The sequence below is a fragment of the Poromitra crassiceps genome (assembly GCF_964638095.1).
Source record: "Poromitra crassiceps genome assembly, chromosome: 7".
NCBI classification, from domain to species: domain Eukaryota; kingdom Metazoa; phylum Chordata; class Actinopteri; order Beryciformes; family Melamphaidae; genus Poromitra; species Poromitra crassiceps.
The window spans coordinates 50,564,131-50,585,100 of NC_139628.1; the positions used below are offsets into that span (position 1 = coordinate 50,564,131).

At 47.8% G+C, this 20,970-nt stretch overlaps 1 protein-coding gene across 3 annotated transcripts; it reads right to left on the minus strand.

The window, feature by feature from the left end:
• Positions 1-1,373: 1,373 nt before the first annotated feature.
• On the minus strand, positions 1,374-20,597 carry per1b (period circadian clock 1b). Of its 3 annotated transcripts, none has more exons than XM_083640656.1 (19): positions 20,486-20,597; positions 11,534-11,793; positions 11,137-11,258; positions 10,679-10,880; positions 10,359-10,553; positions 10,066-10,144; positions 9,819-9,925; positions 9,445-9,598; positions 8,787-9,060; positions 8,559-8,667; positions 8,173-8,332; positions 7,043-7,155; positions 6,730-6,867; positions 6,014-6,337; positions 4,947-5,800; positions 4,525-4,723; positions 3,944-4,142; positions 3,223-3,373; positions 1,374-3,031 (listed from the first exon to the last, which is right to left on the minus strand). In XM_083640656.1, exons 2-19 carry the CDS (start codon positions 11,649-11,651, stop codon positions 2,735-2,737), a joined length of 3,795 nt encoding a protein of 1,264 aa, XP_083496782.1. In that variant the 5' UTR covers positions 11,652-11,793; positions 20,486-20,597; the 3' UTR covers positions 1,374-2,734. The 3 variants fall into 3 exon arrangements, with proteins under 3 accessions (XP_083496782.1, XP_083496783.1, XP_083496781.1); XM_083640657.1 differs by lacking the exon at positions 20,486-20,597 and adding an exon at positions 17,280-17,424; XM_083640655.1 differs by lacking the exon at positions 20,486-20,597 and adding an exon at positions 13,670-13,737.
• Between the last annotated feature and the right edge of the window lie 373 nt (positions 20,598-20,970).

Here is a 20,970-nt window from a genome sequence, read left to right on the forward strand (position 1 = left end):
ACAGTGTGTTGTATTTTTAGCTCTATTTTTACATTTTGAGTAAATTGTGTATCGAGTATTGCAATATATAGCAGTATTGTATCGCAATGTATCGTGATACAATCATATTGTGACCCATGTATTGTGATTCGTATCGTATGAGCATTGGGCTCAGTAGGCTACTAAACAAAGTTAAGCATTGTGGTAACCTGGGTTTTGATACCTACACACTCATATAACTCATGCGTCTGTCCTGTGTCGGATTATGCTCCTGGTTTGGGGCTTCCGTGATCATCCAAACTGTAACACTGCACCAAAGAGCCAGCCGCTATTTTCTAGGAGTTCATAAACTCACTCCAGTCCTGGCCATCAGTGGTGATATGGGTTGGGAACCCCCAAACATCAGACACAAAGGTCAAATACTCTGGAATAGATTGGTGAGAATGTCTGATCAGAGACTTACTAAAAAGATATTTAATTGGGACATCGCCCATGATCACCCCTGGGCAAATGAAGTGAAATCCCCTTCTTGTTCTGAACGATTTATCATTCATCTTTCATAACACAGGTTCCTTTGTGACACCCGAGAATCTATGAGAAACATGTTTATTTTGTATAAAGATAATTTAGTCAGGCGGCTTAGCAATTTGATGTGGACATTTCTGACAAAAGCACCAAATTTTCTGTACTTACTCAGAATTCCGTCGCCGTTCCATTTTTGGGCCAAAACTAAGATCCTATCGGCTCAAAAAGGACAGCTACTGTGTTGGACCCTATGCGAAATTTGATTTGAGCAGACGAAAAAGATCTCTGTGTGCTCAGCTACGATCGGGGAGCCTCCCCTTAGCACTAGAAACCGGTAGATTTAAGGCTACCCCTGAAGAAGAAAGACTATGCTTACTTTGTGAGCTACACGAAATTGAAAACGAGGTTCATTTCTTGTTTTACTGCTCTGCGTATGACGACGCGAGGGATGTACTCTTCAGCAAAATGTCCTCTATCTACATTGACTTTTTTTGAGCTGGATGACTATGAGAAACTTGAGCTATGTTTCAGCAAGGGAATCTTCCTCATTGCAAATGTTATCGGTCAAGCATGGGAGCAAAGACAGAACCTTCTATTTAGAAATTGATATATAGGTTTTTATATTGCTGTCCGACCCATTGCTGTCTTACGACTTGTATTCTAAATGTATCATTGTTGTGCTGCTTATTGTTCTGTTTTATTGTTGTGTCTTGTAAACCCATGGGGGTTGGGCACCTAGAGTGCATGACACATAAATAAATAAATCATATCGTATCGTGACTGAGGTCCTTGCCAATACCCAGCCCTAAAGGGGGGGGGGGGGGGAATCAAATAAATATACACGCTTTACACCTTGAAATTATTTTGAAGTCATTTTATTGTCTTTTTTGTACAAAGATTTTCACAAAAATATTTAGAAACGGTCACAGACACCATCGACGCCATAAAGCATAGGAGATCACATGACCAGAACAGTGCGACAGAGAGGACAGAGGAACAGAGCAGATAGAAAACAGTCTCCAATCTCTCGATCCTTTTGAGCGGTATGTCCCATCATCTCTTCCAAACCCACTTGCCAACATGAGGCAACACAACACCTCTCCCCTCCTCCCTCCGCTGAAGGCCTTACAGCTCCTTTGCGTGCTGGCGATTTTGGAAATACTGTCTTTGATGAGAGAGAATCAATTCTCAAGAGAGTCACTGTTTGATTTCTCATCGTGGAGTCGTCAACCGCACGATGCCTGCACCGATGCACAGACTTAATGCCCAGCCAGAGAGAAACCCTGAAAGTCCAGGTCAGTCTCCACGCTGCCACGTGTCCAGCTGTCCGTCGCTAGACCGCGGCGTCACGAGGAACGCCGTCTCCTTTTCAGCCAGAGGGGGGGGGCGATCGATCGCTTTCGTCTTCATACGCATTTCGATGTCATCCTATTTACAGCACAGACACTTTTCTTGCACATTTCTCCTCTCTGTATTTACATTGGTTGAAGAAGTTATAAAAAATATACACAATGCTTACAAAATAAAGTCAACTTGGTTCTCACTGTACATTTTCTCTATTGGAAAAGAAACCCAATGTTTTTGGTGAACAGGATGCAGGTGGGAGCGTGACACTGATCCCAGACAGCCTGGGAAACATTCAACAAAGGAGGAGGAACAGTCACAGAGTTGAGCAAATAACCTCCCTTCTTTTCCATGGGAAGTGAACCCTGAACAAGAGCAACCCCATACTCCAAGAGGACACTGTGGTGAAAGATGTCCGTCTTAAATGAAGGGGACGCTTTTGCAACACATTCAACGTCTTCCGACCTCACCCGCCGTCACCTCAGGTCTTCTCAGATTATACTACATCTTTTTAAATAAATACGCAGAAGAACTGCTGAGAAAAAGGTCGGAATGAAGTGAACTCCCTCAAACTGAGTGTGCACATCCTGTAACATCCCATAAGGTGCCCGGCGTGCCGTCATGCGTGCCGGACTCCAGGATGATTCGGCAGTTACCCGTTGGGTCTAGCCTGCTGCCTGACCTGACAACCAAACCAACTGGACTGGTACGTTGTCCCAATCGGCGGTTGATAATGCACCATTAACTTTCCTGCAGTGCGCATTTGAACAAATTAACGACTGTGTAATGATGTCATGGGCGTTATGTAGACCCGGAATGTGCACATTCTCAGAGCGTCGGCGTGGAAAAGTCTCGACAAAACAGTCTTGGATCTATGGCCACCCGCTCAGTGGGTCATGTGGGACTCGGCGCGCACCTTCTCCACGGCATTGGAGGTGACTTCTTGTTCCTCCGTTCTCATTTCTTGGTTGTTGCCTTGGGTTTTGGTCCCCTTGTCTTCCTCCTCCTGCTCCTTGTCTTCATCGGTTTGGTCCATAGCAGTGTCGGAGAGACGTCTCTTGGCCTTGCAGGCCTCCACGGCCTCCTCCACCGTCTCCAGGACGCTGCACAGCTCCATCTCGTGGACCTCCACGTCGAACGGTGCGGCGGGAGTCACTGCGGGGGACTTGCAGTCCGAGCAAGCCTAGAAGAAGCCAAGAGGTGACAAGAGGTTATTCCACGTTTCTCCACTTTGGTGTATTCATGCACGTAGAACTGATCATCTACATGATAACACCTTAACTCGTGTTAACCTCTGAGCATTCTGAGCAGTGGATAACTCTGCCTTACTAATTGATTAATAATAATAAATGTTCTGAAACTGAGTCCACTTACAGAGATGTTGATGGCGCGGGGCAGGCGACCCGTGCGGATCCAGGGGTGGACCTGGCTCAGCTCTCTCTTCTGCTCCTCTGTGAAGCGTGGCTGGTGTCTCTGCATGGCTCTCAGGGCGTCCCGGTCCTCTTGCAGCACAACCTCCATGTCCCTGCGATGCAGACAAGAGGAAAGGTGGTCACAATATGGCCGATGATGTCTTTCACATCAGTCAACTTGGTGTGTCAGAATACACCCGACTGGCTGCCATCGAAAAATCGCAAATATGGCCGGAGGCACAATATTTGTTAAAGGCGAAATGTGTGTCAAAATACCATTTTGAAGTCAATTTTGTCCGACTGCAGGGATGTCCTAACCTGACTCTGCCAGACGGGGGCGGTGTCTGGCAGGAGTCAGGTTAGAGATGTCCTGGCCTACACATCATAATTATTCTACGGACATCTTTGTTTGGTACAGATCCCCGCAAAAATCACACCACAAATCATTTTCATGTTTTTCAACGAAAATTACAATAATGATGTAAAAATAATCATTCCCTTTAAAATCGCAAACCATAAACCATATCGCAATTGCAATATCAGTCAGAATAATTGCAGTTAGGATATTTTTTCAAAATAGTGCAGCCGTAATAGGCAGCTGTTCTGTGTGTGTGGGTGTGGTGGAGGTGACGGTGTCTGGGTGTGGTGGAGATGACGGCTGAGGTGACGCCTTGGTGTCTCACCTGACAGGCAGCTGGTAGGTCATCATGACTTTGTCGTCCGTGTTGGCCATCAGCAGCCAAATGGGGTCCTGCAGGACACACTTGATGAACTGCTCCTCGCCGCTGTCGCCCCCGGCGCTACCGCTGCCCCCTGCTGGCCGTTTGCGGGAGTTCTCCGATGAGTCGATACTGCCAAAGTACTTGCTGGTGTGGCTGCTCCCTGAGATGGACCAGATTTAATAGCGGGGTCAGCAAGAGAAGAGTGTCGAAGTGCCAAAATGTAATTTTCTTTGTTGTGTCTTTAAGAGATTGGGGGGAGGGGGGGGGTCTACACTCACACAAACATTTTGGGCCTTTTGAAAACAATAATTCCCTACGCCAAAGGAGGTTGTGTTTTCAGTGCTGTCTGTCTGTCTGTTTGTTTGTTTGTTTGCAAGCAGGATTACGAAAAAAACTACCGCCCCAATTTTCATGGAACTTCGTGGAAGGGTGTCTCTTTTAGCAATATGATGCTGAGGACATTATTACTTGTGTGACAGTGATCGATCGCAGTGAGATGTGATCAGAAACCTCCCGAGTGGTGTTATAGTCAGTGTACTCACTGGTGCCGCTGGTGCCGGACGAGCTGCAGCCGTTGGAGCCCGAGCCCGAGCCGGACCCGGAGGAGCCGGTACCCGAGCAGCCCGAGCCGGAGGCGGCGGAGCCGGTGCCCGAGCGGGAGTCCTCCTGCATCAACAGATCCAGCAGGTCACTGGAGGTGGACATGGCGTCCTGGTCCTGGTTGGACTCAGTCATTTCACCCTGAGGGGGAAAAAAGAGACAAGGATGAGAGTTAGGCGGGATTTATGTTTTATGATTTATGTTACATTTTTTTGTTCATCCATTAAAACCCACACATACAAACACTGATTTGTTCCTTTAGTCATCACCTTGAGTAAGTCATAACTAGAGTAACTCCTCTTACTGTACTTGAAAATACACAGAATGCATATTTGCCACCTTTACTGAGTGTCTTTGTACTCACGTTCTCAGTCTCCTTGGAGCCATTGGGGGAGCTCCTCTGGTTGGCTGAGCTCTGCCCCCCGGCCACGCCCCCCTGCACAGCAGGCGGAGCTTGCTGCGACGTCGCCGCCAGGGCGGTGGCGACCTCGAGCCGGTTGCTGGGCGTCTCCTCCAGCTGCAGCAGGTTGAGCGGGGACGAGCATCGGGAGTGGAAGAGGGGCGACTCGGCGCCCTCGCGCTCCACGGGGGTCTGGCTGTAGGACTGCGGCGTGCTGCTGCGGGACGGGGCGCGCGTCAGCGGCATGGAGGGCACGACGCTGGAGAGCGGGGCGGGCATGGAAACGGGCAAGGAGACGGGCAAGGGAACGGGCAAGGGCACGGGTAACGGCATGGCCGGCAACGCCCCGGGGTAGGTCATGTTGGGGTTGTAGAAGTGTCCGGGGATGGTGCCCGGCTGAGCCATGGGCCCGCCCATCTGGGGGAACATGTAGTTGGGCAGCACCAGGGCCATCATGGGCGGCACCATCTGGGTCTGGGGGTAGCGTGACGGGTCGGCGACGGGCATGACGGGCTGAGCGAGCTGAGGGTACATGGGGTAGAGGGGAAGCATGTTGGGGGGGAACGGCACGGCGGCGGGGATGTTGGCCTGGGAGCCCGCAGACGGCCAGGAGGAGGAGTTGGTGGCGGGCCCCAGGGGCATGTGGAGGGGCAGGGAGGTGGCGCTGGCCGCGGGGCCCTGGAGGCTCCCCGCGCTCAGGAGGCCCAGGGAGCTGTGATGCTCCGACGTCTCCTGGTGCTTCAGCCTCTTGGCGCCGCGGCCGCGCCTGTGACCGGTGCTGCCTCGCGCCGCTGGGTAGTCACGGGAACAATGCACGCCTGAGAGAGAGAGAGAGAGCGGGAGACAGGAAGTGAGGAGTTTGAATCAACGGGAAGAAGGATTTTGTTTGCCTTTTGTCTTAAACGGCATAACCATCAAAATGTACAGAAACGTTTCTTGCGTAGACAAGAAAACAACTCTACTTGTGAATGTGTATGTACTCCACGGATGCATACGTGTGTGTGTGTTTTGTGGGTGCAGCATTCTCCTACCTCTCGACAGGGGGTTGGTAGCTGCGGGGTTGCAGCGCACGGTGGAGGAGGTGGCGGGGTCGAACACGCGCAGCTTGCTGAGGTCCTTGAAGCGGTCGAGGAACACCTGCTCCTCCTGCTGCGTGTGGGCGGACAGCACCTCCTTGGTGAGCCCCAGGCGGCCCGCTCCTCCTCCTCCTCCTCCGCACCTCCCCCGGCAGTCCCAGGTGTTGGTGAGAGGGGTCGGCGCGCTGACGGGAGGAGTCCGCGTGGGGGCGGGACGAGATGGAGTGGTGGTGGGAGGGGCCAGCGTGGGTGTGGGAGGAGCCTCCTCCATGACAATGTCTGTGGTAAAAGAAGATGTGGGGGGGGGGTTAAGTTATAAAAATCGATTTAAAAATAGAAAGTCCAGCATAAACAAAGACAAGGAGCACAGGCATAAGCTGCAATCTGTAGTTCTACCATGTGATTAAACGTGTCTGCTGCAAGTTGGATTTAAGACCAATGTCACCCCCAAAAATAGACCTGAGATGTCAAACCAAAACACAAAACAGTAGCCAGCACTATCAGAGTATGTCTGTACAGCCCAAAAATGTAGCGATCCGGTGACTTGTTTCAACCACTACGAGAGAATTCAGACATTTTAAAAACCTATTTTAAAACCAGCAAGGACCCGTCACTCTGCTTCCAAAAACAAAGGCGGGACTACAGGGGAAAGGGGGCGGTGCCGTGCCTACCTGACTCAGGTGGCTTCTTGTCGCCCACGTGGACGATGGTGCTGCTGAAGCTACACTGAGACGTGACCGAGGCCACGCTCTCCGCCTTGCTGGCCATGGCGAGAGGGCTGAGAGTGGACGGCTTGCCTACCAGACCACCTGCAGAGGAAACAACAAACAAACAAACAAACGTCAATTGTATGAATTAATAATACTCCCTTTTCATCAAATATCGCCTGGTGCAACCCATAAATCAAATCCCTATCGCTCTACTTGGAAATCAAAGCGGTTGTAAAATCATGAAACTTGAAATCAAATAAATAAATAAACATACCGTTGGTTTTGCCACTGGCCTCCTGCTGTTTGTCATCATCAGAGGTGGAGGTGCAGGACGAAGAGCCACACTTCCTTTTGACCGTGTTCGGAACGTTACAGCTCTCCAAATACCTGGGTCCAGTCAGAGGGGGAGGGGGGGGGGGTGAGGAGGTCATTAGTGGGGATGGCACAATAACACTTTTTCATGTCCGATACCGATCCGATACCCTACTTTGGATCGGATCGGATCGGATTCTACTTCTTTTCCCCCTCAGATATCCGATCCAGTGATTTTGGCCGGATCGGCTCCGATACCAATACCGAGTAATCGGATCGGACGATCCCTAGTCATTAGCCAGGACCAATGCCCACCAAACAGTGTCATTCATTGACTTATTGTTTACTTACTGCTGCCAAGGTCAGGGCTCATTCAATGGTGTGCCATGATGGAGCCAAACTACTCTCCCTAACAGCATCGGAAACTTGGGACTTAACCTAGTGGCCCGCTCTCATTCTGCCATCTAGTGGAAAAGTTCACAACCTCTGCTCTGGTGACCGGCAGCGGAAGGGAGAGAATTGGAGAGTAGGCTGTGTTTATAAATGCATTGAGTGGAAAATGTGTAGGATGATCGGATCCCCGGACATTTGCTACCTCATTTAGCGATTATCCGTATTCCACTTCTCATTTCTCCTCTGATTTGTTCAAAGATTTATTTTTCTTTGATTTTCCCCCCTCAAACTTTTCAAAGATTTTCCACTGCTGGATGAATGAGTGTAAAACATGCGTCTATAGGAGAGCAAGAGGCAACTTGATCTCAACCACCAGCAGGGTGGTGCATGGTAAATGAGTGTGTGTGTGTGTGTGTGTGAGTGTGTGTGTGTGTGTGTGTGTGTGTGTGTGTGTGTGTGTGTGTGTGTGTGTGTGTGTGTGTGTGTGTGTGTGTGTGTGTGTGTGTGTGTGTGAGAGAGATGACCAAAAAAGACAAGGCGGTGTAGAGTATCCGTTTGGCAGCAGGGGGGCGATGGCATAGTGATTAGGGGAGAGCACTCTTTAATCGTGCGCTCCATGGTTGCCGTTGTGCAGCCGAGCGAGAAGATGATTGGTGCATGCGCACAGACCACTGAGCTCTAGATGGCACAGGCACACACCTGATGATGCTGTCCAGACAGTTGATCTGCTGGTAGGAGTAGCCAGCAGGGGGCTCCTTCCGTACGAGCGGCGCGGGGACCAGGGCTTTGGGCGGTGCCGTCATGTCGGCGATCAGACCTCTGACCGGGTCACTGCCTTGAATCGCCTTGAAGCCGGTGCCTGGATGGACGGAGGAACGAGTGGAGGGGCAGAAGAAGCGGGAAGGACAACGGTCAGCTGACCAGTACCAATCATCATCGATACCTTCTACTGCTCTAAATCCACAATATGAATTTCTACTTTTAAAACGATCGATCCATTTGAGACTTTAAAAATGCTCTTGCATTCAGTATACTTTGAATTGAAATATAAATCGTGCAGCAAACAATTGACATTTTGATCTTACCTGTGGTGGTGTGTTTTCTGGGCACCGGACGGTTACGAGACTCGATGAAAACCTGTTGCCCGTTGGTCTTGACCATGTGGACGTCCTTACAGATCTGCTGGAACGTCATCTGGATAATTCGAGACACATTCCCATTCAGTTAATTCGACCGCTCACAGTGGAAGTGCAAGGTTTGCAGTAGGGTTTATGACCCAGAAGAACCCTCTGGTACAGCCCGGGAGAACTCACGGGTTTGTGTAGGGCGACGGCGTCGTCGGTGGCGGGGCCGTTGCCGTCGCTGGACGAGGCGGCCGAGGCGGCGAGGTGCGTGTGCTGGTGGGAGTGGCGGGAGCCTCGCGAGCCGTTGGAGCCCAGCGAGCTGTAGCCCTGCGAGCCGGCCCGGCTGTGCACCGGCGGCACCAGCAGGCGGTGGATCCGCTCGCTCAGCTGCACGATGTCGGGCGTGGTGGAGCGGCTCTCGCAGCCCCGCGGCATGGTGAACACGTCCTCGTTCAGCGGGCTCCTGGAGAGAGAGAGAGAGAGAGAGAGGTGCGTACCGGCGTTTAGTTGGACAATTTACACTGAAGGGCCTCCGGTGGGTAAAGGTTGTCAAAAGTATCTATAGTATCGATAAGTATCGATACAAAAAATTTGAAATGGATACAATATTAATTTGCAACACTATCAATAGTGTTATCAGGCTAGATTATGGAGAAGTGTGTGTCTGTCTATCCATCCATCCATCTGTCTTATTGTTTATTTTTATGCCTCTTGATGTGTTATCGAAAATTGTATCAAGTATCGATATTTCCCTGGGTATCGGTACCAAAGTTAGAAATTCTAGTATCGTGACACCCCTACTGGTGGGGTTTTGTTTTTTCAGAGCATGACATTGAATAGGGCTTACGTTCGAACTTTGTGGCGCCCCACGATGAACGCCACCTTCCGGCTCCACGGGTTGACGAAGGAGGACCAGCTGGTGTCGATGGTCAGGTACTCCCCGTTGCGGGCGCACATTCTCAGGGGCGCGTGGTCAAACGGCTGTCCTGCAAACTGAAAGACTGAGGAGGGGAGACAAGAACGCAGACGTTACACAAGAAAAGATGTACTGTATGCAAAGGTATGGAGCCTGGAACGGTTATCGTAAGGGATTTGATCACGGTTTTTCGTTAAAACCCAATTCTCGAGTTACACGGAGGAGACACAGACAGACAACAGAGATTCCTGGAATTAGTAAAGAGATACACGTGTAGATAAAGACGGACAGAAAAATGGACTCACTCTTCTTGTGTATGGCCACCAACATGGGTCTGTCCTCAGGGTGGATGTAGAGCAGTACAGGTGTTCCCACCAGGTCCTGGGGGAGGTAGCCCAACAATGGCACGACCCTGCAGAGACACATTGTTGTAAATGGTAAATAAATAGCCTGCATTTAGATAGCGCTTTTTATCCAAAGCGCTTTACAATGAGTAGGTGAGATCAGATCATTGGACCATTGTGATCATTGGACCAGAAGATGGGTACTGACCTCTCGTCGACCTCCTGGAAGAGGCAGCTGGGAGTGTGGCTGGTGGTGAAGATCCTCTTGTCTGCAGGGATGCGAGGAGCTGACAGAGACAGACATATAGGATAAGGGGTTATTAACAAGTCTGAAACACATTTAATCATTTGGCATCAGAAATATTATACATATTGAGAGGCGTATCAAATTGTTCAAAGAAGGATAAGACACACGTTCCTCCCGGCAACAATTACTATAACAGTACTAGTCAATACTCGTAATAATACTAGTATTAGTAGTTGTAGTAGTATTAGTAGTACCCTCGTATCCGGAGTGGACCCTCTCGGCGATCAGCAAGCAGCAGGGCTGTGGCTCTGCGTGGTCTGAATCTCTGATGGTGAGCTGGTAGGGCGTGAGGCGGAAGGGGTTGTAGTGCATGGCGCCGCCCTGTGGCCAGTCGCCACTGATCCGGCAGAACATGGACTTCTCCTGGGTCAGGTCGGTCGGCGGGGAGACTGGAGGGGAGGGGGGGGTAGAGAAAGACTCAGTCAGTACAGCAAAGATACAAGATTCCTACATTTTCCATTAAAAAAGAATCCGGCGGGTCCTTCTCGCAAGTTCTCTCTCCGCCTCGACTCACCTGAACCCATGCAGGTGGCCCAGGGGGGCAGGCGACACGGCGCTGTGCTGCTGTAGAACATGCTGACGTCCTGGGGGGCCAGCAGCTCGGAGAAGACGGTCCCCTGGAGGCGCTCGGGCTTACAGCGCAGCAAGGACGAGCCGTGGGGCGAGACGTACACAACCTTCCCCGATAAGAAGGACACCGCCATGGAGAATGTATCCTAGATTTAAAAAAACAAACAAAACAAAGAGGACAGAGAAAGTGAGATTTAGCAAGATGACTGGCGCTGCTGGCGGGGGGGGGGGGGGGATGTGGATAGATAGTTCATGAGACACACTCTCAATTAAGGTTTATAAAAGACAGAAGGTTTAACAAACACGTGACAGACGTGATCGGGACACACGCTTCCAGGGTTTGTCTCCTAACTCTTAGTGACAGTCGGTGTGTATTCAGCAGCGCTTTAGTTATGAACTCACAGTGTTTTTGAGGGTGTATTCTGAGGTGATGTTGTCCAGCTCCTCAATGGTGAAGGTGGACAGGTCCAGGCTGCAGCCGTGACACTCCTCCACGCTCCACTGGTGGTAGTAGTCCTGGTTGGCTGGAAGGAAAACGGCAACATACTTTCTCAGTCAGGATATATTTACAACATATCTGTAGAGCTGCTCAAGATGTGTGGCTCTGTGTCTTGACTTTGGGATTCTCCTTCTCCTAGACTTTTGAGTGATATTATGATGCATTGCATTCTAATTGATATGTCTTGTTTGGTCTGTCACTTATGCCCTGCTGCTACTCTTTCTTGGGCCTTTCTTGTGAATCATCTCAGTGGGACAAACCTAATTAGACGAACATAGGAAATAAAGAAATGACTCTCACCTCGGACTTGCTTGACACAGCTGAGGGCGTATTTGAGGGCGTCCAACGTGCTGATGTGGCCCTTGCTGCCCTTGCGCTCCGCTGGCAGGCGGATCTTCAGCTCCTTGAGGGCCATCATGAGCTCCTTCTGGGTGCGGAGCCTCGCCGACTGGTCACTACTGCACCCGGAGGTGGAGTAGGGCGGGTCTCGCTCGGAGCTGGTCGACAGCAAGCTGTATGCCAGCGAGCTGCTGGGCGGCGACAGACTCTGCGAGTTGGAGCTGGGCAGGAGAGGACGGGTAAGATGGACAAGGTACGATTAAATAACCGTTCTCACACGGGAGAAATAACGGGATACATTGAGCAATAATCATAGCGATGATGACCATAACGTAACATGCAATAACATAACAACATGCCATGCAAATAACCATGAGGCCAGAAAAGTGGCATTTGTTTGATCATTGAATCCGTAGTCCCCAACAGGCAACAAACACAGTACAGAGAGGTAGCAGCAACAACAACAATGCATAAGAAGGCACAAGTCGAGTAGACACGGTACACTATAAAATAAACCACAAACAATATAGCAACAGGAAGTAGGAGAAATACAAACCTAGTTATAAAGGTTCTATTCAGAACCGCCCAAACAATGAACTCATTCAGAAATGGTCACAGGTTTGTTTGTCGATGAGCCACTTTTTGAGTTGAACTTTAAATGGCGCAAAAGTTGAGCATTCTCTTATACATACATAAGAGAAGTACAGTACATTTTGTGCAAAGGTGGTGCATCTCTGAACTGCACCTCGCAGTGCCCTCTGGTGGCAGCCCTAGTGCCAAGACCACCATTAGGCTTTCTTTTGATTAGGAACTCCCCCAGGGGAGGCGGGCATAGTCCATGTAGGGTTTTGTACATGACACATGCTTGTTTAAAACACTTAAAATTATCAAAACGAAAAGAATACTTGATTATATTAGTCTTCGGTCGTTGCCTGTTCTCAAATTTGTCCCCAGTGGCCAGTGTATGAAGGCCATCTGCTTTATCTGGCGCCTGGATGGTTGCCTACTATGGGCCCAACGCTACTTGAGGATTATTATCAGAATGTGAAGAAATTTTAACGTCAACGGTGTTTGTATGTGCGCTTCTTGTAATTTGAAAAATTACAAAATATATATATTATATTATGTTATATTATATTATATTGTAAAATTGGTTTATTATATATTATATGTGATTTTATATGCACAAGATAGTATAAATATGGGTAGGGTATTATGAAAACATTTATATCTGTTATTTTGTCAAGTCAAAATTCCAGTAAGTCCTTGGGAGGTGAGCCAAAATGTTAATTTTGGACACTGCCCACAAGTCAACATAGATGCAGAAAATGTATTCATTGATGATTTTATCAAGCATGAATCAGGCCCATGAGATGTTGCCCAAGATGCTGCCGTGGTGCAGGCGATGCAATGTGAGCTGATCGAGGAGGCTGTCATTTTTATTAATCCGGTCATTGATCTGTATTGGTGGAGTGAAGGGGTCGAAGCACTGGCCATGGAGTGAAGTAAGGTAAGAGGAGACCAGGCTGAAAACAGATTGCGTGATTGACACGTACAAGTATCGATATGATCAACGCCTCGTTTATGAATTGCATCTTTGCTGTATGCAAGCCTGCGTCAAACAACAACGTTCTGCATTTGATATGATACGTTATGTTTTCATCTTTTCATCTTTGATTTAGTTTTGATGGTCCACCTGCATTGATTGGCCCGGCTCTATTGTGCCAAGATGCGACATACTTGTGCACTCGACTGTATCCATCAGAATACAGTTATTCCAATTAGAATACAAAATAGGTAACTTAATTAAAAAACTTAAAATAGATGGACCAGCAGGATTGCACAGTGAGCAAGGCGAGGACTGCCTTTCACCCAGAGGACCCCCGGGGGTTCGAGCCACTCTGTCGGTTTGCACCTGCCCTGCTGAAGAGCCCTTGAGCAAGGCACCAGAACATTCACTTCCTGGTGGACGGGGCGAGCAAAAAGAAGAACGTTTCCCTACACACGACTCAAAAGTAAAAGAAAAAACAAATAAAAAAAAGGTGCACACTCTTTTGATAGGTGGAGTTCTGTCTACTCTCATCTTTTTGGTCTTACCTCTTGTTGCTCTCCGTGGTTGAGAGCATCATGCCAGAGTCCTTGCCATTGGACGAGCCGTGGGAGCAGCTGCGTGTGGACTGGCGCCCCCGACGTGACCCGTTCTCCATCCCACCCTCGCTTTCCCGCTCCCCAGAGTCGTTCCCGCTGGAGAGGCCGGCGTCCATATCGTCCGAGGTGGGCCCGCTCTGGTGGCCGGATCCGGACCCGGCGCTGGCAGATGAGCGGCCTCCTCCTCCTCCTCCTCCGCCGCTCCCTCGCTCCCGGCCGGGGATGTTAGTGCCGCCGCCGCCGGGCTGTCCGCCATTGCTGCTTTGACAGTTTAAGCCTCCTGAGGCTGCGTCTTGGTCTTTCTCTGTCTCACTGGCCCGTACCACTCGCCCCCGAGGGTTAGGGTTGTCATAACTCATACTAGAGTAGGACGAGACTGTTGTAGCTTTAGGGAGGTCTCGGAAATGAACAGGAAAAGGTCTCTTTGATTTTTAAGTGGGACTACTATCTCTAGACAGGTGGATCATAATTGTTGTCGAGCAAGTCATTGTTTCTCCACACAAGAGGATAAAAAAATCAGTTTTTGGCTGCAAACCCTTTCGTTGGAGGGTTGTCAGAAAGTGTTGATTTTCAAACGGCTGCAAAATCCCGTTAAAAAAAAACAGCAGCAAAGACTCCTTCCGAGAGAGAGCAAATGATCTTCAGTTATCTTTGGGAGGGGGAAGTGTCATTCCAAGTCGTGCAAAAAGGTGCAGAAAGCAGATGAATCTCAGCTCATGAAACACCCTGGGCGTGAGCACTCCAACAGACGGGATGGGAGAGTGTGAGGGAGAGTGAGAAAAAAAACTTCTTCTCACTCTGTGCGTGGTCTTCTCGCCGCTCTTATGAGCTTAAGGCCACCTGAGAGGACAGAAACAAGAGAAAATAGGGTAAAGGAAAAAATGAAAAAAATTCTAGGTGGAAGATCACAACAATCTTTTCTTTTTTCCTCAAAAGCGTTTGTCGTGGTCCAGTAGGGCTGAACGATTATGAAAGAAATATCTCATTGCGATTATTTTTGGACTGACATTGCAATTGCGATATGATTTGCGATATTTGAGGGAATGCAATTTTCTTTTTTACATCATCATCATCATTCTCATTTTCATTTGGAAAACATATTAGAATGAATATGGTGTGATTTGATCTGTATCAAACAAAGATGTGTTTTCTTCTTACATCTCTGCAGCATGACAATAATGAATTTAGAATGGTAAATATTGCAATATATTTATAATGGTATATTATATAATACCATATGGCAATTTTGACCAAATTTAGTTTAATTGTTCAGCCCTATGGTCCAGTAAATAGTTCCTCAGGGCCAAGGCTTAAAAAATAAATTTTAAAAAAGTACACAAAAATAAAATAAAATAATTATCAAACTTGAATATGGCAAGGCAACGTCTTCTGTGCCTAGTGGCACGGCCTGGAAGGAAATCTGTGTGTGTGTGTCTGTGTGTGTGTGTGTGTGTGTGTGTGTGTGTGTGTGTGTGTGTGTGTGTGTTGTGTGTTGTGTGTGTGTTTAGCGACCAACTGTTAGCCCATTTCCCAGATAGCTGCCAAAAACCGGTCCCCTCATCTTGAGAACAGAAAAATCCCTTGCTCCTATTTGGATGCCGCAAAGTGCGTACATGCAACTATGCAGCGCTGCACCTGAATATAGAACAGGTCAACATGTACCGACACCAAAACTACAGTGAACTTTTGTTAGCCGTCATCGCCAAGTCCCCCTCGTACCTACCGAGGGGACATTCGAGACAAGCGGTGGCCAGGAGGAGGGAGCTAAGCTCACCGTCACAGAGCTGCTATATCGGAAGTTATTTCTGAAAAGCAACACAAGGTGTAGTATATAATCTGTCCATGACCTACGCAAGTACAAGTCTGCCAATAATCCTTTAAGTCTTGCAGACGCCATCAGAACGACGTACAGCCCGGTCCTCAAGCGCAAATCCTTTCAATTTAATTCACGCCCCTCCCCTCCCCTCCCCTCCCCGCCTCCCCCAGGTGAGCTGTGCTGGTTTTGATGTCGAATTTGTTCCAAAATTCTAAAATGTGATCCTTTTCCTTTGTTATTGTCATCTATAGTGGTGGTTATTTGCATGAAAAACCACACAATTTGATTAGGAAATGAGCATATCTTTATTTAAATGATGCGCTTTGATTTTTAAAACAAGTAACTCAATTTGTAACTTGTGTTACTTGACAGAGTTAACCGGCATAATATTACTGAAATCATATTGTAAATGAGGGATATTACTGAGTTACTGCTAAAAGTAATATATTACATGATGTAATGTGTTACTTTTGTAATGAGTTACCCCCCAACATTGCTCCTGACTGACGCAAAGCCCGATAAGTATATAAACGAACAGAACTCATTGCACATAAGTAGCAGATAAATAGAGTAACTAATAACAGCTGTTCGAGTGGCATCAATTGAACACTGCCATGTTGCGATGATGAAGCCGCCTTCATGCCAAGTGGCAGCATCGTGTTTGGTCAGATGGACGAAAGCTCCCCAGCAGCACATGGCAAACCCTGTGAGCCGGGGCCAGACCCGGGCGCGGGAGGGAGGGAGGGCGGGTTAGATGTGGGCGCGCGCAGCGCGTGAGTGGGCGTCAAGAAGACAGGCTGCCATCCATGGGGCATGGCAGAGACACGCAGTGGGGGGGCGGGAGGCGGTGCTCCAGCTAACTAGAACACCTGGCTGTGCCATCCTCATCCCACCCACCCACCCACTTACTAAGCTACCTTCCAAATCCCCACAAACACCCTTTCCCCCACAACTACTACAGGAAATGCACTCAGCATCTCTAAGGCCATGTTCAGACAAGAGGAGGCCAAATCTGATTTGTGAACTTTTAATGACCTATTAATGATGATCCTATCCAGATTGGGGTTTTATGAGTCTGGACGCTCCCAAGTCTGATATGTGTCACTTGTCCCCAAACCACATATAGAGAGGTCTGGAGGAGGACACACACAGATCCGACTTGAACACTTGCCCAAATCAGATTTTTTTGTGGCAGTGCTAGTGCGGACACACTCCCAAATCAGATTTTACCAGAAGGTAAAATGAAGGAAGAATTACGTCATGACTTTCAAGGCATCTCAAACCGATGATTCACAGCATAGCAAATAATGAGTCATGATATGACAAGTTGACCCTTTGTACTTTTGGAGTACTGACAGTACGGCACAGCAGCTCCAAACACGTTTCTATCACCCTGCTGGCCTATGGGGAAAACGCACCCTGAAGCACAATGTGTACAATCTACACTATACTCGAGACCTAAGATAAGAAAACTTTTAAAATTAAGATTGTAGAAATAGTAGAAATTCTGTGATAGCTGGATTTTTCCTTTACTAATAAACTGCCTTTACTTAAAACAGAGTGCGCACTACGGATCCAGCAACACACGAATGCCTTCTGGCCGAGAGAGCGATATCATTTCGTTTCTAATCCGAGTAAAATGTTGGTCTATGCAGTTCATCCAATAGAAAATCTATTCTATAATAGTCACTTTAGTGGCTGGCTCCTATGCAGGCTAATGTAACGGCACAATTCGCTACCTACCGTCAAGTACAGATGGACGACTGCAGTGGCGCGCCGTGCTGCGTGACTCCGTGCAAGAACATGTGTGAACTTCTCCGCTTGGCTGAGAGAAACGCCCACTCCATAAATAAAAATAAATAAAAACCTATAAGCGCACTAAATATTGACACTATTATTCAATACACAACGTTTATACTTATAGTTCCTACTGCTCAGCAGCGTCCCTTGTCGGTCTGTGCGTCCGTAAAAATGCACGTCTGCATATGGCACGAAGTGTTATTGCCCTGTATGACTGTTCCGCTCTAGCAGGCAGCACTCCCTCCCTCGCTTCCCTGAAGTGTACACAAGGCACGTGTCGGTGGCTGTGGTTGCCGCGAGCCGATTGGACGACTCTCTGGACCAATGAGGGGGAAGAAAAGCTCCCCTGCTGTGATTGGGCTGCAATGGCATGCAGGCAGGGGCCACTGGTACAGGGCGTGCACACAGACGCTGGTCTCAGATCTGTCTCGAGGCGGTTTTGTTTTCTAGAATTGCAATAGTTGGGGCGGTGCGTGAGCTGATTCTCGGTCCGTGTTTAAATAGCCTACTAACATACAGCGTGTACTGTACAAAATGTACACTGAGACAAAGACACGTTTCCATAGTCTAGGTTAAAAAAAAGCGTCCCCCCCCCCCCTAGGCCACAGGACTTCATACTGTACTATGACACAATCTACTACTATGACACAATCTACTACTATGACACAATCTACTACTATGACAGCCCATTACAGAATTATTTGATTATTCAAATAAATAATAATATATTATTATTATAATAAAAAAAAAAAATATTATACTTTCAAACGAAATTTACACCCGACTTAATCCCAACTCTCACTTTAAAAACAAATATAAACATTTGTGTGGACACATTTTTTTGCATTTAATTGATGACTCAATTAAGTCTATAATGATGACAAATGGCTATCACAAGTTACCGGAGCAGAAAGTGATGCCTTAAAAAGCCTTACTAGCAGGCTAAAAAAATTAAATATATTTTGTATTATACGAAATGGGGATAGCAGCAAAGCATATACCAATTGTGAAGCTGTAACCAGCAAGAATTAATCGGGTTATCAAAATTATATTAGATGAGTCGATCGACTCAACAATTACATTATATTATGTCATGGCTGTCACTGGCTGGAGAGATATGTAGCGGTAAGCATCCTCCTGCGTTGCTCATTCAAATCTCAGTCACAATGTACCACTAACGCTCACTTAAAAGCATCTTTCTGAGGGGGGGAAGATCTTCCTATAATAATAGACTTGTTTCCTCGTCACCTACTGTCACCTCTCTAGCAGTCTTGCATGTATATATGATGTATCCCCCCCCCCCCCCAAACATAAATGTGAGAACCAGCGCGCACCACCTCTGCCGCTGTCTGTCTGCCATCTCCCCTTTTCTCTCACCCTTGCGAAAGTATTTCTGCACCTTGGTGTCAGAATTGTCAAGTTAAATTAGCTTGCTTGTCAGTGCATAAACTGGAGCAATGGGTTATCATCACCACCCACAGTTCTTTCCTCTCCTAGATGTATCTGGAGGGGGAGGGGGGGCGGTGCACATTAGATGAAGGAAGGAGGATAGCAAATGTCATGGCAACAAGAGTGTGGATCATTTCTTTTTTTTCTTTTCCCTATTTTACAACTTAGTCCTCCTGTACACTGCACTGACACATGGCCACACGTGATCTTGTGTGATCTGCAGGGGATTGCAACTCTTTATAGGCCTCGTCCTTTTTGCATCTCTCCAGCTTCCATGGTCTGCTACTGATGCCCTGGTGTGATTTGCCCTTCCTTGTTTTATAGAGCATAAAAAGCATGTGAAGACCACCACACAGAGATCTACAGTGCCAGTAGAGGGCTGCAGCAGAGAGACTCATCAATGTCACTACTACACGTTAGCCATCACAGAAGATGCACACACACACACGTTGATCAGCCGCACACTAGCGGCAGAATAACCTCATTTATAACTGCGTTATCAACGTCAAAAGTAACATCTGCTAGGGCCATGTGCTGCAGGGTTTGTATCCTCCAGAGCCCACCTGCGCAGCAGGTAAGTGGCGTGCAGCTATTTGCAGGAAAATTGCCTGCACTCAGGCAGGATGCGCAGACATGAGCGTGGCCGTCTGATTGGTGAGACACACATGCATTCTGCACAAATGAATGCATGAGCTCTATAATAGGCGTGTGCTTATCCACAACAATATGGATCACAAAAAAAACAGTATAAGAGACTAATCTATTACGTCTATCCAGAAAACGTGGAAACAGACCAGAACAATATAAGCCAAATATAGCCTAAGCTTCATTGCATTTCTTCTTCTGTAGCACTTAGAAAGCTGCCTTGTCAAATCATCTGCAGAGCCCATATCTAATTTGCACATTAGGGGCACAGCGGCCTCTAGTGGTTCAAAAGTTCCACTTTAGTCAGATGTCACAATCTACTACTACACAATAATAAAACAGGTTTGAAATGAGAAGAACAAATAGCACATTGCCTGCTCTTGCATGAACAGGAGGGGTGGGGTTGCCTCTAACGTTGATTGTCATATTGGAGTGATATAGTTAAATTGTGCCATTTTACATGATCAATACTCATGTGGTTAGGCAGTGCAATACATGTCACAGCCACAACACGTGTCCTCAGGCCGCTGTGTGGTACAGTCAATGGGTAAACAACGCTGCCGATTGGAACATGTTGATTGCTTTATAATGATTCGGTCGTATCATGTGGTGCCATTTTGCAGCATCATTACTATCAGAAGCACTTTCGACTCACATGTCATTATTGGCAAGCACACCACAAATACAGCATATATGGACCACATGGGCATTTTTGCAGGCAATGTCCATGTGCAGTTCTTATTATCACATACAGCTCCATCGACGATTTTGTCTGTTAGAGCCTGGTGTTACCCATGATCAATGACAGTGTGTGATTACTTGACTGATTGAGAAATCCGTAATGTGGTGGTGTCGCTTTAGAAAGCGCCCCACACCAATAGTTTCACTGGTCAGCATTATATGGATAGCTAACGTTACACCAAATAAATATAAGAGTTATAGTTAGGCAGCAATAACAACATTGTACATGCAAGTACGCTGGTATCAAGATGATAATAATGCTAAATACTACCACCACTCCCCAAAACCCGAGAACTAGCTGTTTCACCGCTTACCTTGGATAAGCTTCGTAATGATATCATGAACTTTGATATTCCAAAAATCGTGGTCAGAAGAAGAAGTCTGAAAGGGAGCAGAAACGTCGACTTTCTCCTCTGGCTCTGGCAGTACTCTGATTCAGCTCTAGTTGTGTACCGGTTGTACCATACTACACATCACCGCCTCTCCTCTCCCTCAGTAGTGTACACGGTACACGCAGGGATACACGTGCCCGTGTGTACGGTCTAGCGAGGAATTCCAAATCAACAAAGGTGATTGGACGCCACCGAGCAGTGGCTCCGCCCCCGACACGCCCCGGGACGTTCTCATTGGTTGAGGGGGGCGGGGCGAAGCCTCACGGGGCTGGGTGATCACGTTGTAGAGTGACTGGTCCTATGTTAAGCTCAAAACACACTGGAACATAGGAGGGCGTATCCCTCTAACCGGCCTCCGCTTGATGCACGCCGAGGGGCCGTAATACCCGCTGTACAATCGCAACGAC